This window comes from Jaculus jaculus, chromosome 1, assembly GCF_020740685.1.
Source record: "Jaculus jaculus isolate mJacJac1 chromosome 1, mJacJac1.mat.Y.cur, whole genome shotgun sequence".
Classification (NCBI taxonomy): domain Eukaryota; kingdom Metazoa; phylum Chordata; class Mammalia; order Rodentia; family Dipodidae; genus Jaculus; species Jaculus jaculus.
The window spans coordinates 203,571,331-203,591,675 of record NC_059102.1 but is presented as its reverse complement, the minus strand read 5'-3'; the positions used below and the strand labels follow the sequence as shown (position 1 = coordinate 203,591,675).

General features: G+C 41.3%; 2 protein-coding genes across 5 annotated transcripts in view; both read left to right on the top strand.

The window, feature by feature from the left end:
• Positions 1 to 20,345, top strand: part of Dlc1 (DLC1 Rho GTPase activating protein) — a 445,416-nt gene that overhangs the window by 241,891 nt on the left and 183,180 nt on the right. The window contains exon 1 of one of the 4 annotated variants that reach the window (XM_004657103.2): positions 11,453 to 11,591. The exons of the other annotated variants lie outside the window; for them this stretch is intronic. Within the exon in view, the coding sequence (XP_004657160.2) occupies positions 11,453 to 11,591 (139 nt within the window). Of the gene's footprint in view, positions 1 to 11,452; positions 11,592 to 20,345 lie in introns of those variants that run through there. 4 annotated transcript variants of the gene reach the window in all.
• LOC101602301 (dolichyl-diphosphooligosaccharide--protein glycosyltransferase subunit 4-like) lies at positions 3,956 to 4,063 on the top strand. The gene has a single exon (XM_004657104.1). It carries the CDS (start codon positions 3,956 to 3,958, stop codon positions 4,061 to 4,063), a length of 108 nt encoding a protein of 35 aa, XP_004657161.1.

Here is a 20,345-nt window from a genome sequence, read left to right as displayed (position 1 = left end):
TAACTTTCTCAAAAAAAAAAAAAAAAATGTTGTTACCTATCTGTTCCTCCCAATCGCACTCTCCCCTCAAGGATTAGTTTAAGTATCACCACTTTTTCACATAAAGCTTTCTACTGTTGTTCTGCTCCCTCTGACTCAGACAAGTTTCATTGCTCATCTTATCTGCAGCCCCTGAAAGGAGCAGCACATAAACTTATGACCTCCTAACCTCATCCATGCCCAGAGTGCACGGGGTGGGGGTAGGAGTGGGGGCAGAGGGGTTAGGCAGCGAAGGATTTGGAAGCACACTCAGCCTAAGGAAAGAAAAAGCATTAGCTAACCAATCTCTCCCTCTCTTTTACTTTCTCTCTTCTTCCCTTATTCCCTCCTTCTTTCCCTCCCTTTCTCCTACCTTCTCTCTTTCCTCACTCCCTATCTTCTTTCCTCTCTCTGCTTCCTTCCTAGCTCTCTTATTTAAATTATAAGCAAAAGACTTAGACAATTTATGGCTGATCTTTTAGCTAAAAGTTCACTAAGACCCTGACCTGAAGCAACAAAGGAAAACCTCCATGGAGAGAAGCAGGATGATGGAATGACAGGGACATGACAGAAGTGTTTGAGATACAGGAAGGGGATGGAGAGGGCAGCTGATTCCATCCTATGGGACTTGCCGAGCGCCAGCTCCAGTGCTCAAGAGGGTCCTGTCCCACATCGGCAGAATTTGTCTGCATCCTTGAACTCTCAGCCCTTTTGCCATTGAGTAGAATATGAATGAATTCCTTGTACAGGATTAGACATCCTTCTACAGATTCCTATGACTACACAATTAGTATATATTTATCCCCAAATGATCTGTTCTTTTTTTTAAAGATGTTTTGCAGTATTTCTATTTCTTTCTTTTTTTTTAGTCTTAGTTTTTCAAGGTAGGGTCTTCCTCTAGCTCAGGCTGACCAAGAATTCACTCTATAGTCTTTGGGTGGTCTCAAACCCACGGCAATCATCCTATTTCTGCCTCCCTAGTGCTGGTATTAAAAGTGTCCACTGTCATGCCCAGCTCTTATTTCTTTTTCTAAGATTATATATTTATGTAGTTAGTTAGTTATTTGTAAACAATGAGAAAAAAAGAGAGGAGGCCAACCAGGGCCTCTTGCTACTGCAAATGGACTCCAGATGCATGTGCCATCTGGATTTATGTGGGCACTGGGAAATTGAACCTGACCAAAAGACTTTGCAAGCAAACACTTTTAACCACTAGGCAATCTCCCCAGCCCCCTATTTTTTATATACATACTTTATATCTCAAAATATAAATAGACTCATTAAAGAATGACTTTTGTTTTCTACTTATTCATTTGTTTCATACTACAAGATCTAGCAATATCTAGGCATAAAGTGAATACTTAACAAAATCATATTTTCACAATATTGTCTTTGTAGGCCATAGGAACCAAATTTTGACTTTAAAACTATATTCAGACAATAGGCTATTTTTCTGTCCCATCTCATTCAGCCACATTCATCTAAGTAAGTCAGTCTTGCCACATCTTCTACCTACAATGCACATTTTTTTTCTCCTGATGAAATAAATTCTCTTTATTTCTAAATTACTTATTTTTATCCTAGCATATCATTCTATTTTCAATTTATACCAAACTTGATTAAATAAAGTGATACTTCCCTCAGTAATTTAATATTTTCAATATATTATATTCTATTTCCTCATTTTATTTAAATACCATGAGCAAATATTAATAGCAGTTAACATTATAAGCCCAAAAGAGGGAATATAAATTATATAATATATTTACCTACAAAGACTATGAACAAAAATATGAATATGAGGGCAGAAGAGATTTCTCATTGGTTAAGGTGCTTGCTTGCAAAACCTAATGGCTTGAGTTTGATTCCCCAATACCCACATAAAGCCAGATACAAAAAGTGGAGCATGCATCTGATGTTTGTTTATAGTGACTAGAGGCCCTGGTACACCCATTTTCTCTCTCTCTCCTTGTGAGAAAATGTTTTTAAATGAACATTATAGCTGATTATTTATATGTCTTATTTGAGAAAGAGAGAAAGAGGCAGAGAGGAGAGAGAATAAGAATGGACACACTAGGGTCGTCAGGCACTGCACATGCATGCATCACCTTGTACATCTGGCTTATGTGGGTCTTGGGGAATCTAACCTGGGTTCTTAGGCTTTTCAGGCAAATACCTTAACCTCTAAGCTATCTCTCCAGCCCTGACAAATTTTTTGAAACTAAATAGTATTTAAAGGAAAAATATGACAATATTATTAGTTACGTTCCATGACATTTTTTTCTTTTAAAGAATTGATATATGTATATGGATATAGAGGAAACATTTCTTTGTTGGGGGAGGGTTTGGGGTAGGTTCTCACTCTAGCCGAGGCTGACCTGGAATTCACTATATAGTCTCAGACAGGCCTTGAACTCACAGTAATCCTCCTACATATGTCACCTGAGTGCTGGCAGTAAAGACATGCATCACCACGCCCAGCAGAGGAGACGCTTCTGTGGTATTTATTTATTTATTTATTTATTATTTATTTATTATTTTGTTTATTGAGACAGTATCTCAACATGTATCCCAGGCTAGCCTCAAACTTGGAACCCTCCTGCCTCAGCTTCCCAAGTTTGGGATTTCAGTCATACACCATTCCACAAATATGATTTTTTCAATTTTTTTTATTTTTTGTTTTTATTTTTTATTTTTTGGTAATAAAAAGGTTCTCTTCAACCCCCACCCCCCGACACCAATTCTGCTGAGAGTCTTCTTCAGTGAGGATTTTTGTATTCATTGTGGTGACCAAGAAGCCTCCATCAGTGTCTGCAGGGGTGGGAGGGGAACATGGTACCTCGGCTGTTCTCACCCACCCTGAGGCTTCTACAGTCTTTCTGGTCCTCTTCTGAATGTTCCCTGAGCCAGGCAAAGTATGGATCTGATTAGTATTGCTTTGCCTTGGCCTTTGGATCTCTGTTTAGATGAGATTTGAGTGAGCACAGTGTCTGTCACCATCTCCCTGGAACTGTTGTCAGGCTATTCATGAGAGCAGTATTTGTGTCACCACTTCCTCTGAAATCACTTCTAGGCCCAGGCAGATGAAGTGGAGGTGACCCATTCATGGTAGACAGTAAGCTCTTTTTTCTTGATGTATTAATGTAAACTTGTTCTCCCCAGTATTTACCCCAATCTTTAAAATAGAACAGATTCTGCCCTACACAAACCACTGGGGAAACAAGGAGCTGGGCTTGCCTGCCCCAAATGGGGAAAACAGCCAGAATGTGACTTTTTTATTTACTATTTCTAAGGCTAGCTGCTTTCCAGCAAAAATGGTGAAGACAGGAGCTTCACCTTGTAAAACAAATATCATCCTGGTGACCCAGAGAAGATTTTTTTTTTTTAATTTTGTGACATTAGTAGAGGAGAAAGCTGACTTTGCATTGCAATAAAATCAAATTTTAGAATTAGGATCACTAAGGCTGGGATTATAGCTCCCTTGGAAGAATGTTCACCTGCATACTTGGAGCTCTGGGGCAATACTCAGTACCACCTAAAACTAGGCACATGTGATCCCAGGACTGGGAGGCAGAAACAAGGAGAATCATGAGTTCAAGATTATTCCTCTGACTACATAGTGAGACCTGATCTCAAAATAAATGTTTTTAAAAGTATCAAATAGGGGCTAGAGAGATTGCTTAGTGGTTAAGGGATTTGCCTGTGAAAGCTAAGGACCCAGGTTTGATTCCTCATTACCCACCTAAGCCAGACGCACAAAGGTGGCGCATGTTTCTGGAGTTCATTTGCAGTGGCTAGAGACCGGGATGCATCCATTCTCTACCCTTCGCTCTACCTACTCTGTCTCCCAAATAAATAAATGGTATAAAATAGCAAGGATAAATTAAAATAAACATAGTTTAAAAGCAAAATAGGGAGTTGAAAGGAGCTGGTCAGGATGATTATGGATGTGCAGCTCACCATTGTCACCAATTTGCTGGGCGTGTCTCTTTTCTTGCTCCTCATTCTCTATCAATACATGGCAGTCGACAAGCCCAAGAAGTAGGAATGCAAGAGGCACTCTCCCCACCCCAAGGTTCCAGGACACAGTCCCAGCCAGATGGAAGGGTGAGGGGCCTTCAACTTCATTTCATCTCTTCTACCCATCACAGCATACAAAGGAACTACACCTGGATTTTTCCAAACAACTTTTATTTCCTCAAAGTCTTCCTTAGCCCTATGAAACAAGAAGGCTCCACTGAGGAGGGCCCAGTAGAGGGTAGGACCACTTCCTTTGCTGCTTCTCCCAACATAAAAATATGCATATCTATTTTTTTGTTTGGGCCAATTGCAATTTCATGTATATATTGTTGGGGAAGCAATTTATCTACTTATACTGTAAATCTGAGCGAGCATAAAAATGGCATCACTATATTCTATGTCATTGTGCTGGACTCCTCATATTAAAAACATACTGGAATAAAGGATGAGAAAATAAAAAGATAACGATAAGAATAAAAGAATGAAAATTAGAGGAAAGGAATTATTTACCTTCACGTTTTAATTGTACTTAAGATTTATTTTACCATTACACATTCTATTCTTACTAAGGAAATATAATTTGTAAATGCATTATTTTTTATTCCATTCTTTAATGCAGTTTCCTTCTTGATTGTTTTCATAGAAATTAGTCTTTTGAAAATCATACCATAAAAACACACTCTGGAGGCATCACTACTTCCTGTTTGTCCTGGTTTAATAACATTTAACCTAATTTGCACAATGAGATTCTCAACCAAACTATAATTCCTACAGATCCAAATGCAGAAGCATATTATGGTATAAAGTTATCACATGCCAGAGTAAATATGCACACCAGATACACATTACATAAACATTTCACAGTGAAAACAAGCATCACTTCTATATAGCCTGTATGGTAGGTGTGAGTTGTGAAACAGACACCATCTAGATGTTCCTCAGAAAAACTGAGGCTTCCTTTTTTTCTACAAACACTTCTGTCATGGGCTCTTTGTTGTTTAGAGAAAGGAGAACTCCTATAGTGGAGTAATAGACCTTTGGCCAGGCTTGTTATGCTGGGCTAGGTACTGACATTCACAAAGTCTAATGCACAGTTGCAGGCGCTGGAGCACTGATAGGGCCTAACCAAGCGGGGTTCTAATACACTCCTTCCTGTCCAGAGGTTCAAATCTGGGCATGGACATTGGCTCTTAAAACCTCCCCATTTCTCATCAGTAGTCCTGTTATTTAGAAAGCAGTTACTAACATTTTGAGCAGTCCTAACATTGTAATTTACCCAAAGAAAGTTTATATAAGTCACATAAGCAAATGAGAGACTAAACTGGAGTTTTGCTACATGGGCTTGAAAAGGAAGGTGTCTTTAATTGCTAAATCAAAGAAAACTGGACCTAGAAACACCATAAAATTGGAAATTTTGTTTGTAGCTGTAAGACAACATTTATCAAATAGGGAGAAATAGATCAAATCTACCACAAATTATCAGAGCAAGACAGATTTAAAAGATACTATAGACTTACTTGAATCAGGCTCTCCAGGTGGGTAACAGACAGGAATCTCTGCTCTCCAGGTTTCTGAACAAGTGTGCACAGCTTTCCCGGGCCAGGCAGCAGCTCCACCCATGGCTGAGACTAGATTTTTATCACAAAAACTAAGCAACTGCAGAGCTGTGAAAGCAGTGTTGTTATTCTCATTTCTCATACAGTTCCCAGTGGGGTCTTGAGAAACCAGTGAACTCCCTATGTTCCCACTTTCTCCTCATGCCCAGCTAAAGCAGCAATAATTATCACAAATTATCCTCACCTCACACTAACACAAAGAACTGGGATTCTTTCAAATTTGGCAAAATACAGCTTCAGAAATTTCTCTATAAACATTGATCTCTAAAAAGCCCTTTTCTGTATTATAATGACTAATTTAGATTATCAGATTAGTTGGATTAAGAAACATGTAGATCATGGGGCTAGAGAAACAGCTGAGCAGTTAAGGTGCTTGCTTGTGAAGCTTAAGGACCCAGGTTCAATCCCCAGTACTCACATAAACCAGATGCACAAATTGACCCATGAGTCTGGAGTTTGTTTGCAGTGGCTGGAGGCCTGGCAGGCCCATTCTCTGTCATTCATCTATCCATCTATCAGCTATCTATCCCTCTGTCTCTCCCCACTGCTCCTACTCAAACAAATAATAACGAAGAAACATGTAGATAAGGCACACATTTTGAAGTGCCCATGAAGGTATTTCCGTTGAGTTTTGACTAAGGAAGAAAAAAAAAAAAACAAATAACAAAAAACAAAAAACAAAAAATAAATGTGGGTGGCACTATCTCATGGACTGGGGTCCCAGACTAAATAAAAAGGGGGAAAGGAGAAAGCCAGTTTAATCCTGACATTCCTTTCTATGCTTTCTGTTTGGCACCATGGACAAACCACTCATGCCACCATTCCTTCCCCACTCTGGTGGGCTGTGTTCCTCTGAATGGTGAGCCAAAATAAACCCTCCCTCCCTTCAGTTGCTTTTTGTCAGGTATTTGGTTGCTGAGATGAGAAAAGATACATGCATTTAAGTAATGTTTCTAATGACCAACAAAAAGGAAAACCAACAACAATAGTTTTAAATTGACTGTGAATTAGAATTTTTTTATATCAAACTCATGATATGTGGCTGAAATGTAGACACAGTTGAAATAACCCTTGCAACAAAATTTCAGTTTAACAAGATTTTAGAAATAAGAAGTAAATTTTTAAGCTCTACATTAGGCTACAATGAAGTCAATAATTAAGGTTGATCTTACTTAAAAATAATTATCTGCCCAGACTTGGTGGTAGGCCAATAATCCTAGAATATGGGAGACTAAAGCAGGAGGATGGGGAGTTTGAGGTCAGCCTGGACAACACAGCAAAACAGACAGACCAACAACCCCCCCACACACACACACACACATGAGAGAAAGAGAGAGAGGCTTATCTATACCTTCGTTCTCCAAGCTGTAAATAAAAGTTATGTTTATGTTGATAATTTTTATGCTTGTATGTGTCCATGTGTATACAGGAGCACATGTGTGTGTAGTACACATGTGTGTGTGTGTGTATGTAGTTGGAAACCAGAGGATAACTTCAGGTGTCATCTTAGAATTCTTTTCTGATACAGGATCAATCAATGACCTGGAGCTCAATAAGTAGACTAGCCTGGCTGGCCAACTAAAATCTCTGAGATCCACTCTAACTTCACTGGCGCTGGGGTTACTGGCATGGGGCCATCATCACATCTGGACTTTTACATGGGTAATGAGGATCTGCCTTGGGTCCTCATACTCATGAGGCAAATGCTTTACAAAATGAGCTATCTTCCCAGCCCCTGTTAGAATTTTTTTAAATAAAACTCACTTAGATAGGTTAGGCCTATAGACCATTGTATCTAGTGGAACATATACTAAAGGACAATTTGTGCTTTTTCTAAGGCCACTCAGATGCTATGATGAAGAGTTAAGAGAGCTATCCTGCAGTAGAATGTTACAAAGGAGTGCTCCTCAACTTCTAATTTAGAGATTAGACCTGGTGCTCTTCCTTGACTCTCTTGGCTTATTGCCTTTCAATTTCCATAACTGATATCAATAAAAAAAGAACCATTGCAGGGCTGGAGGGGTGGCTTAGCAGTTAAGGCAATTGCTTGCAAAGCCAAAGGACCCAGGTTCAATTCCCCAGGACCCACATTAGCCAAATGCACAAGGAGATGCACACATCTGGAGTACGTTTGCAGTGGCTGGAGGCCCTGGAACTCCAGTTCTCTCGCTCTCTCTCCTCTCTCTCTCTCTCTCTCTCTCTCATAAGTAAATAAATAAATAGAATCACTGCAGATTCTTGCTACTCTGTGTCCAGTTGTTTATTTTATATGGCTGAGATGCAGATGAAGCTTTGGCTCATAGCTTAGTACCAGCTAAGCCTAGATCACTAGTCAATCGTTGTCATTATTAATTTAAGGCCAATCAAGTTGGTTAGAAAGCTAATGAGTTTTGGGTGCAAATAGCTCTGAGTATGAGCCCTAAATCTGCCACCTGCTGCCTGACCATCCTCATATTTCTTCCCTTGAAGCCTCTGCAAATAGGAGAAGGTAGTGCTTGTGTTGGAGTGCTGTGGTGAGTCATGGGTCTTTACACAGCTCTAGAAGAGTAAATGTGACTCCCTGTTATTGATCCTCCTTCCTTTCTGTTTAGCTAGAAAAAAGTTTCCTACTATAACAGTCACTTGTATAACTCAACAACTGCCTATTGGCATTTGTGCTAGAAATATTTGTATACCACTGACTTGCCGAGATCTAGATTAAAAATTTGAATGAGGTCAGTGCACAGGAAGAGTTAAGAATTCAGGCTACATTTTTCTCTGTGCTCCCATAACACTTTGAATATGTTTCTGAACATGACACCACGTCCTCAAAGATGAAGTTGATGTCTTATTCATTCTCAAGTTCTCCATGAATGGCACAGTGTATGGCGAAGGGCACTGATCATGTGATGGGTACTTCATGTTGATTCTTAACAAAGGAATTCCAGGCAGACCTATCCTGTTCAACATAACCAAGACATTTGGCTACATGCAGCAAGCTAAACACACACACAACAGCACCCACACACACACACACAAACTGACTTTGAGTGTTTAAAATAGAACCAAGTAGTCAGAAGGTGATCAATTTCTGTGACTCTTTTTGGTGTGTGTGGTATATGTGTGTATGCACATACATGTACCTCATGCATGCATACATGTGCAGAGGCCAGAGAAGGACATCAATCATGTATCCTCCTCTACTGCTCTTCTGCCTTATTTCCCTGAGACAAAGTCTTTACCTGAGTCTGGAACTCCCCATCTTTTGGTTAAACTGGCTGACCAGAGAGCCCCAGTGATCCCACTATTTCTGCTCCCCTCATCAAAGAGGTTACAGAAATCAAACTCAGGTCCTCATGCTGGAGCAGCAAGTGATCTTACCCACTGAACCATGTCTGTGGATTTTGTTTTTGGTTTTTTGCCATGCTTTAGATTGAACCCAGGGCCTCACACTCACTAGGCAAAAAAGTGCTCTATCATTGAGCCCATCCCAACTTCTTGTTTGTAATGAATTTTTTTCTTTTTTGACTTTTCGAGGTAGGGACTCATTGTTTATTTTATATGGCTGAGATGCAGATGAAGTTTTGGCTCATAGCTTAGTCTCATTGGTCTCATTGATGCCCAAGCTGACATGGAATTCACTATGAAGTCTTAGGCTGCTTCGAACTCACAGTGATCCTCCTACCTAGGTCTCCTGAATGCCAGGATTAAAGCATGCACCACCACATCCAGCAGCAATGGGTTTTTTGTTTGTTTGTTTTTAGTGAAGAATTACCTTCGGAACTGTCTCTCACAAGCACAAACGTACATTCTTAATTGGAGATGTGCTGTGGTTTGGATATAATTCAAGGTTGTGCCTCCAAGCATCCGTGTATTAAAGGCTTGGCCCTCAGTATAATGAGAGGACCTTGAAGATCTGGCTTCTAGTAGGGATTGTCAAATCACTAAAGGGCTGTCCTTTGATGGAATTAAGGTAATTCATGTGGGACCCTGAGTAAACTTCCCAAGAGTAGCAACCCCTGCCTTCTGTTTGGCACTGATTCTCCTTCCACACACACTCCTGCCTCAATGGCACCTGCAGTGGACTCTAACAAGAGGCTGATCTAAAGGACCATAAAACTTGACCTCTAAAACTGCAAGCTAAATAAGACTTTCTATTTCATAAGTACCCAGCTTCAAGTATTTCATAATAGTAACATAAACAGATCAATACAGGAGACATGAGCACTTTCAAGTTGGATACAGTATAGTTTAGGAAATAAGCATCACTAGTCATTCTGTCAGCACAATCTCACTATTCCGTATAACTAACTTCTCAGAGAACTATGGGAAAGAATGCATGCTGTAGAAACTTAAAGGCGCAGGACAGCAGTGTGGGTCAAAAATGGTGAGTAAAATAATGATGGTAATAATTACCATTTGCATGGCACCTTGCAAATTATAAAGTGCCTTTATAGCATGCTCTTATCTTGCAAAGATTGTCAACTGGCCTTTTGATACTGTCATATGCTAGTTCTAAGCTCCCCAGCCAACCCTTGAAAATTATCACATTGAAAGAGGGGTGACAGTGAGAAAGAGGAGGATTGATTAATAATGCATTAAAGGAAAATCTGCCAAAGCAGTTGGCATAGAAATAGATGTACCTAGCATTTTAGAAACTCAAGAACATCACTTGTTTAAAAAAAATAGGATTTGACACCTATTTTCACTTCTATAACTGTACCAGAAATGTTTGGCTCTTAAAGAATTATTTGTATGTATGATGATAGTGATGTGTGTGTGTGGGCATGCTCTGCCACAGCATGGGTGTGGAAGTCAGAGGACAGCCTCTGGGTTTCCTCCTCTCCCTTCACCTTGTTTGGAGAGTGTGTTTCTTGATTTCTGCTGCTGTAAAGACCAAATGATCTTGACCTCGAACTTGAGCATATTCATGACTCTGTCTCCTATTACTGTAGGGGCCTTAGGATTACACTTTTGCTTCTGGCTTTACACGGGCATAGGGAGGGTCTCAGCATCCTTACCCTGTCCTCAGCCTACATGTTTGGTGCATTTTTAAAATCCTTTTCAGCTGGGCTTTTGATATGCCATAATTATAATGAAAGCTGCTCAGCGCAAAAGTAGAGTCACAAAATCAAGGAATATGTGAATCTTCGAGGCAAGACCTGGAACTATTTGAATAAAACTCAGAATGTAAGTAGAAGCATGGGAGGATCCAACTAATATTTTGTTTTCAAAATTCAGATTTCTGTTTCTTACAAAGAAAAACCAGACTGGTCTAGGGGATGCCATAGCTCCCCTCCCTTGACCACAAATAAAAGCTGAGCGCGCGCTCTCTCTCTCTTACACACACACACACACACACACACACACACACACACACACACACACACACACACCCTGGTCTAAAACCAGGAGTCAGTAGGCTAAAGCGCAATGCTGATGAGAATGACCCTGGAGGACAGTGCTACCTACCCGCTCCTGCCCTCCATCGCCATGGAAGGAGAGGAGAGGCGGGTGACTTCATAGACAAACAGCTCAGCGCTCACCAAGTCAAGTCATTGGATTACACAGGAAGCTGGGCGCATCCCAGATAGCGGAGAACCGGGCCAAGTGTGCCCCCGCGGGCTGGTCCCTAAGCCTTTCCAGATGTGGCCGCGGCGCGAGCTTGGCGGCGGTCCAGGAGGCCGCCTGCAGCGGGCGCTGCCCGGGGCCGCGGCGCGAGCCGCAATGCCCGCGTCCTGAGCGCGCGGCCGCCTCCCCGGAGACCGCCCGCCCGCCCGCTCCCCGAGGAGGACCGCGCCAGGCTCCCGGGCGGCGGGATGGGGGACCCCGAGGCCCACGTGGTGGCTCGGCCCCTGCGAGCCCCTCTGCGGAGGTCCTTTAGCGATCACATCAGGGACTCCACGGCCAGAGCCCTGGATGCGATTTGGAGAAACACCCGGGAGCGGCGGCTGGCAGGTGAGGGGCGCGGGAGCGGGGCGGGAACGGAGAGGCATGACAAGAAAAACATTTAATACACGGACCACCAACTCATTAGCTCGGATAGTCAGTGATGTCCTCAGCTGAGACATGCGGCAATGTTTGCAATCTCCCTTCCTCTGGGAATGAACGTTTCTGTGCTGTGGTGTGGAGAAGGGGTTGTGAGCTATTGCTTCGTTTTCTGTAATTAATGCCTCTCTAAGTATTAATCTGGCAATTTCTACATACGGTTTTATGGGGGTTTGCTGTTGTTGTTACCCTTGAAAAGGAAAGCAAGGACCTTGGGAGTGTCGGGACCTCAGTGGTGATGAGACACTGCAGGCAAAGGCCCTGAGCTCCACAGCTCTGTTGAGGGTCATCTTTGGAGCAGATCTGGCCTCAAGTGGCCTGGAGTGTGCTCAGGCCAGGGGCCTGGCAGGGCTGTGTGTCAGTGGACAAATCCCGCCCCGTGTCAGTCTGCTGGTATTTCCTCTGGCAGCTGCTCTGAGTTCCAAAGGGGTACCTGGTATGCCAGAGGCAGGCATTTGAAATATAATTAACCACCCATACAGTGGGTCAATTCACATGTTCTCTTAGACTTCTGTAACAGCCATCAAATGGCAGGCTGTGTTTGAAGGACCTAATAAAGAAACGAGGGCAGCCCGGCTCTCAGAATATTCTTATGTTGGTAGGAGACAGCATCTCACTGCGTCGGGAGACGCCTCTGGACACGCAGGAAAGGTGTTCCAGCGGTGTTTTGTGGCTGCTTCTGCTTTGTTCCCTTCGTTGTGAGCTGCTGTTCCATCCAGCGTCCCCACGGATGGGTCAAAGAGTATGTCCTCACAACGTTTTCAGTTAATGCTGTTGCCCTTCATGTACTGAATGAACTCCTTAACCATAGCAGAAGGGCCTCCATAGGTTGGTCCACATTTCTGGGTTGTGTTCTTGTGCAAAGGTCATTTGACTTTCACATAAATGTCCTGGTAGCCTGAAGAGGGGAATTTTAAGGTGTGCGGCTATGGTAAGCAGATGATTAGGACATCATGCAAGTTTCACACCATCACAGCTGTAAGTTTATTTTAAGTGAACATACTTTTTTAAAAGTAGTTTCCTTTTTTATTTATTTGAAAGTGACAGACAGAAAGAGGATGATAGACAGAGAGAGGAAGAGAGAGAGAAAATGGGCGTGCCAGGGCCTCCAGACACTGCAAACGAACTCCAGATGCATGCATCCCCTTGTGCATCTGGCTAACATGGGTTCTCGGGAATCTAGCCTCGAACCCAGGTCCTTAGGCTTCACAGGCAAGCGCTTAAGCACTAAGCCATCTCTCCAGCCAATGAACATACATTTTTAAAAAATGTGCAAAGTCTCATTGGGTATCCCGAGGCTGCCCCAAAGCTGTCGTCCTCATACCCCTCCCTCAGTGTTGGGATTACCAGCTGTGTCCCACCACATCCACATCCACATCCACATCCACATCCCAAATGAAATCTTCCCCTATGTTTACCTAAACACTATTAGCAGACAGAGAGAAGGAAAGAAGACTGAGAGAGATTAAATGCATCATATATAATCATAAGACAGAAGAAAAACAAAAATATTATATTTAGCCATTCATTATTACTTTTAAACGTGATATGTTTAAACAATCAAACTTTCCAAATTGTCCAGTAACACTTTACATTGACCAGAGGAAGCTTAGGAGATAAAATGTAGACGTATAGGATACCTAACTATAATTGTCAGGATTTCTTTGTTGTATTATTTGATAAATCCACTGCAACTCAATGAAAAGATATTGCTAATAATATTGATTAAAATAGCACAAAAATATCTCATTATGGTTTGACATATTAACTGGAAAATAAGGCTAATTCAAACTTAACTGCTGGGCTGGAGAGATGGCTCAGCAGTTTAGGCATCTGCAAAACCTAAAAGCCTCGGTTCAGTTCTCCAGTATCCACGTAAAAGCCAAATGTGCAGTGTGGCACATGCCTCGAGAATTTGGAGTGCCCCTTATATCTCTCTTTGTGTTTCTTTCATTCTTTCTCTCCCCCTCTCTCTTGCCCTCTCTCTCTCTCTCTCTCTCTCTCTCTCTCTCTCTCTCTCTCTCTCTTTCTCTCTGCTTGCAAATAAAAATATTTTAAAAAATTAAATAAATTATTGCTTCTGAGAATTAATCTTCAATATTCATAAAATCAATAGTCCAACAGCTGACAGGTGACACTAAGTATATTGTCACACAAAAGTTCTTGAGTCTTCACTTTTTGGTTATGCATTAATAGTATGTTTAGACTCCACTCATAGGAGCAAAAATGAAAACCATCTCAAGAAACACTATTACTTTTGATATGTAATGAAAAATGAGGCATCCCCATGGAGATAGCAGCAAAAAGGAGTGTTTTGCTGTTCCAATTTCACTAAAGGAAAGCTTTATATTGCTTAGATTTTCAAAGAGGACCATTAACCTGTTAGGATGTCTATGTAGAGGGGAATATGAGGAAAGGAAAGGACTTGGGCTACAAATGATGTTTGGGGACTTGGACGCTGTTTGTCTTCCCTAAGCCTTGGCTCATGGCTGACACATCAGTGTCATCCCATTGTGCCTTCACTTGCAAATGGAGAGCAGTAGAAAGCCCCAGTCTGCCTCTTCACTTTGAAATCAATAAGGTGACAGGCAGAGGGAGGTTGAAAGCATCTGGAGGAAAATATTTCTAACCCCAGTACCTGGAATGTCATCTCTACAATGATGATGGCTTTTGTCACTTTCATCGGGATTCTGAATCTCTCCTGCTTGGACAAAGGGTTTGGTCTTAAGACTAAGGACTTAGTTCTGTTTCCTCGTTAAGTTCTCTGCCTTGATGTGTCTCGTGTCTTGGTGACTCTCTATCTTTCTCTGTTTTTTGTGTTTTTGTTGTTGTTGTTGTTGTTGTTTTTCTGTGTGTGTGTGTATGTGTGTGTCTCACACACTAAATAATTTCTGTTTCTGCTACTCCAAATAATGTCTTGTACAAAAAAAAAAAACCCACATCATTTACTTCTCCCTGTCTTCAACTCTCTTTAAATATAAAACAGGTTCTGTCTCTTATTGTTAATAACCTTCAGCCTTATATAAGCACACACTGAATTGCCACTGGGAAAAGACCATCCAGGTGTGAGAAATGACAGAATAGATGCTTTAATTTTATCCCCATTTAATTAGACCCTTCTTTGTTCAATCAACCCCCAGGTGTTCCTCTTACCTGTGTCTTCTCTACAATCATTGTCCCCAGCCCCAAGGTACCCTGTGTTCTTCATAAGAGTGAGAGATGTCACTGAATGTTCAATAAACTGGAACTTGAGGATAGCTATGGCTGACCAATGAGCAGACATCCTCTTCTGCATGAATGATGTGATGCATCTCACAGTCTCCTTTGGGTCTTTATGGTCTACACACAGTTCATGCCCTATTGGCTCCCTCCCATTTGATACACAGACATCTTGGAGCCAGGGTACCATCCCTGAAAGCAAGTTTCCTCTTAATTGCTCCACAGAGGGTTTCTTAGCCTTTAATGCTAATGGATCTCTATGGTATTCAGTAGAACATGTCTCACAGTGCTTCTAAATGTGTAAGTAAAATGTATAAAACTATACAGGAAACCATTTATAGTGAAATACAGTTACTAAAGCATTCAAAACGCAAAATAATAATATAGTATTAATTAATTGCATAATAGTTTTAAAACATAAGAAAAGGTAGAAAGTAAAAGACATTTTTAAAGCTCTCAATGTGCAGGCTATTGTGACTTATCTAGATTAAGAAACCTAAACTGGTCTCTGCCTCATCTCCTTGTTACCAACAATATAAATAGGAACTACTGAGAAGCAATGTCCACTTTTAAGTCATCAATAAGGAACCTGCCACTTCACCCTATGGTGGCTGAATGACTGCAATGCACAGAGTTGCCCAGTAGCTAGCCAATGAGGTCATATGAACAGTTGTCAGAAAAATGACAATTATGTGTGGTAATGACCATAACTACAGAGTAGGGATGAATGTAAGTGATATCATGTGATATATACAACAGCTGCAATGTTATATGGAAATGCCTGGTTTCTACCAGTGGCAAAGTCACAGGGGCAGCTAAAACTCTCATAGGGAATGGGAAACTTTGTCAACATTCATAATTGTGGGATATGCTAAACATTCTAGGAAAATTAAATACAATATTTACCAGAACCAAGTCATTGACCGCTTGAATCAATCCACTGACCCTAGATTAAAACTCTCTGTTTAATCAGGTGTGGTGGTGCATGCCTTTAATCCCAGCACTTGGGTAACAGAGGTAGGAGGATCACCATGAGTTCAAGGCCACCCTGAGACTACATCGTGAATTCCAGGCCTGCCTGAGCTAGAGTGAGACGCTATCTCGGAGGGGGGGGGGGGGGGAGTTCTCTGTTTAGTTCTTATTGTTGCTTTTGAATGCTTCCAGTCACTGTCTCAACCCAGTGAGGCATCAGAGAAGATGGCCTCCTTCCAGTGAGTTGCCACAAACATGAGCTCATGTGAAGTGGGGTGCTGGACTCTCCTACATTTAAAACAGTTTCTTAATATGCATTTGACAAAATGTCACAAATCAGAACTAAAGCACCCATAAGACTACTCTAAAGAGAAATAATGAAAATTAAAATTGAAATAGAAACCCTTAACAAGATGAAAGTAAGGCAACATCCAGACTACACATGTCTAGTAGTTTTCTTGAGTATGGGGAGAGGAATAAATTTATTTAATTAATTAGAGATTAAGTATTGGTTTTTAAAACATCTAGTAAAGTGACATATATACATGATATAAAAACACACTGATTAGGAAAAGGAGTCCATTTTCTCTAGTGGGGAGACATGACATATAAGCAGAAACATCTAAGTGCTTCAACCTGTGAGAGACACAAGGTATGGCATAATTTTCATACCTGAGAACCTAAAGAAAAGGTGGATTGCCTATGAAGACTGCAAGAAAATCCAGAAGAGATTCAGCAGACATAAAACAACTCCTTCAAGTATTCACACGAGGTTGGATTTCCCTGGGGTACTTTGTGGGGTGTTTACTATCTTAGGTCTTTTGGGAAATAGACTTCCGCATTTCAGCTTAGCCAGGACTCTAATTCACTAACAGAGCTGAGTGACTGACATCCTTTGCAGTGCACTAGTTCTTGATCTGGTAGGGTATCAAGGATCCTGGCTACCTTCCAATGAAGGGCAACCACAAACACTGACTCTTGTGAACTGCTCCCTGCTCATTTGGTTCACAGTGAAAAGCAAGTAAGGACATATGTAATGCCTTTTAACCAGGAGTGAGGTATGCCTCAAAATATGCAGTAAACAAAGACAGCTCAAATCTACATTTTCAAGACAGACAATCATTAGGGATGCTTCAAAAGCTACTGTGATGTAAGCAGGTATCCAATGAATTAAATTTAACTGTTTCAATAAAGGGTGGCTTCAGCAAGACTAAATGTAATACAGTGACTTGAGATGCCAGACTGGGACACCAGGCTGCCTGGGTTTGCACAAGATAACATTTGGCCACTCAATCTGTTCCTCACCAATATAGAGGATAATAACAGTACTTATATCAAAATATAAATGAGCTGATAATGCAATATGCTCATTAGAGCCTTTGGCATACTCTACCAAGCACACCATTGGCTCACTTTTCTTTTGTTTAGACGCCATTTCCTGAGGCACTTCACCTTATAAACCTACCAACACTATAATTTTTAGTGCTTTGGGACAAAAAGTAGCTCAAAAAAATAAAGGAAGAAAAAGAACGAAACAATGAAGAGATAAAGAAAGGAAAAGAAAGAAAGAAAGAGGTGAATATCAATAGTAAGTGAACTTATTTCCATACCTCTGGGAGGAACCATGAAGGATCTAAAGGAAGTGACCTTTTATGTAGATCTTTGAGAACTCCTAACAGAAACGACCAGAATCACTGTTTCTGCCCATTGATCAAGGAATCAGCCCTTGCAAATGAGTCTGTCACTGTAGATATGCAGTCTCTCTGCATCTTCCTCAGCGAGTCGGAACCTGCTTTGAAAATTGCTGTGTGGACTGAGCCAAACAAGGGAACGAGCAGCAGCACAGGGCCCGTGGTTTGCAGCACGCACTCTGCTCTGGTATGGGGAAAGCATGCTAAATGTCAGAGCTGTCACTTGAAAGGGATGCTTCACACACCTCGCTTGCTGAAGCAAAGCTGCTCTGACTTTATTTATTTATTGCAAGTAGAATGCATGCATGATCTTTCCATTTTACCACTGGTCTCTGTAATTATAACTAGAGGTGCCTAAACTCAAAGCTTAGCAAGAGAGGCATACTTATTGATTTGTCAAAGATCTTAAGGAGCTAAAGGTATACCATAGAACAAAAGCTGGATTTAAGAGAACATTCCTCTGGAAGTTCCCTGTTCCAGAGGAATTACTTAGGCATAGGTTGAGGTTAAATACATATGTTTGCAATTTCTGGTTTGAGTTCCTTGTGAAATAGTGTCATTCTCAAAGAGAAAGGATGTACCACCCACTTAGCATGTGCTGAAGTTGTTTGTGTAATGATGATGGGCTGACATTGAGTCCCCCATGACACATGGACAGGCACTGATATTTTTATGGACTTAGAAATGGCTGAACTTGGGGCTGGAGAGATGGCTTAGAGGTTAAGCACTTGCCTGTGAAGCCTAAGGACCCCAGTTCAAGGCTCAATTCCCCAGGACACACGTTAGCCAGATGCACAAGGGGACACACACATCTGGAGTTCGTTTGCAGTGGCTGGAAGCCCTGGCGCGTCGATTCTCTCTTTCTCTCTGCCTGTTTCTCTCTCTGTCTGTCACTTTCAAATAAATAAGAATAAACAAAAAATTTTTAAAAAAAAATGGCTGAACTTAGAGCTGGATGGATGGCCCAGTGGCTAAGGCTCTTGCCTGCAAAGCCTAACAACCCAGGATTGATTCCCCAGGACCCATGTAAGCCGAGATGCACAAGGTGGTGCATGCATCTGGAGTTTGTTTGCAGTGACTGGAGGCCCTGGTGCTCATGCGTTCGCTTGCTCTCTCTCCCTCTCTCATTTTCTCTTTTCTCTCTTCCCTTGCAAATAAATAAATAAAATTCAAAAATAAAAAAGGTAGAAACTATTCAAGCAAACTGATGGTAGTACTCCTTTACTCAGACAGGGCCAAAGACAAGGTGTGCACTTTCTTTGTGATTATAAATTAGATATTGTATCTACCATCATTTGCACGCATCCTCAATGAATTCTTACTAAGTGCCAGAGTCTGTACTGAAAGCTCTAAAGGAATTTTCTCATTTCATGCCAAAAATCCTTCTGAGAAATGGGTTCTATTATTTTTAGTCTCAAATTAGAAAGCTTTTGATAGCATTTTTTTTTAATTTTTTTTGTGATTTTTATTTCTTTATTTGAGAGTGACAGAGAGAGAGGGAGAGAAAGAGACAGATAAAAAGGGAATATGCATGCCAGGGCTTCCAGCCACTGCAAACGAATTCCAGATGCGTTTGCCCCCTTGTGTATCTGGCTAACGTGGGTCCTGGGGAATCGAGCCTAGAACTGGGGTCCTTAGGCTTCACAGGCAAGCGCTTAACCTCTAAGCCATCTCTCCAGCCCCAAGTTCCAGTCCACTTTGATAGCATTTTTAAAATCCATTTGTGGGGCTGGAGGGATGGCTTAGCAGTTAAGGCATTTGCCTGCAAAGCCAAAGGACCCAGATATGATTCTCCAGGACCCAAGTAGCCAGATGCACAATGGGATGCATGCGTCTGGAGTTCGTTTGCAATGGCTAGAGGCCCCAGCATGCCCATTCTCTCTCTCTCTCTCTCTCTCTCTCTCTCTCTCTCTCTCTCTCTCTCTCTCTCTCTTTCTCTCCCTCTTTCTCTTTCAAATAAATAAAAATAAAATATTTTTTTTTAATCCATTTGTGAGTTTCATGAACAAAGTCCATACTCCACACCTGTCAGTTACTATTAATTCATTTCACAATTATTTATTGAGCATCAACTATACACCAAACACTCTACTGGGAACTTAATGACAAATAAGACAGAAAAAAGTCCATGTTTACCTGTCATAGGTGTGGCATCTAAATGCTATCTTTGAACTAAAGTCATATTACCTGAGTCAAGTGAACCTCATTTTATTAAGGAAGAACTTTACTGCATGGCTCTTGGGTACTGGATGATATCTAAACTCATAGGATCTTTAAACCAGCAATCACTGGAGAAGGTGGGAGAAGACAAAGCTAAGGGACAGTATCAAAAAGGTGCAGGTAGAGCTTTTAAAAACATGTTCAGCCAACTTATTGCATTCAGAGTATGGCAGAATACCTGACAGTAATGAGAAAGCATGGGTGAGAGTCCAGCATGAGTATAAAGCTCAGAAACATTGGTTTAAGCTGCCCTGCAGACTCTTGTGGCCCCAACTCCCCTCCTGAGCAAAAAGCATCCTGTAGATATGAACAAATAAACCAGAATATCTGGGCGCAACCACAGAGCCAAAGGAAATCCTCTCTGAAGATGTAAGTACATCTTCCAGTGACTGGCTAGCTGTTCTCTTCATAAGACAAAAAGAGTTGTTTCTTCCAAAGTGCTAGGAAGTCATATTTTATAGGTGCAATGCTGACCTTATGTCAAAGTTTAAGGCCACTAAAATATAAAATGTGTCATGTCATCAAAACAGGATGTTCTCATTTGATTTAGAAATAAGAATGA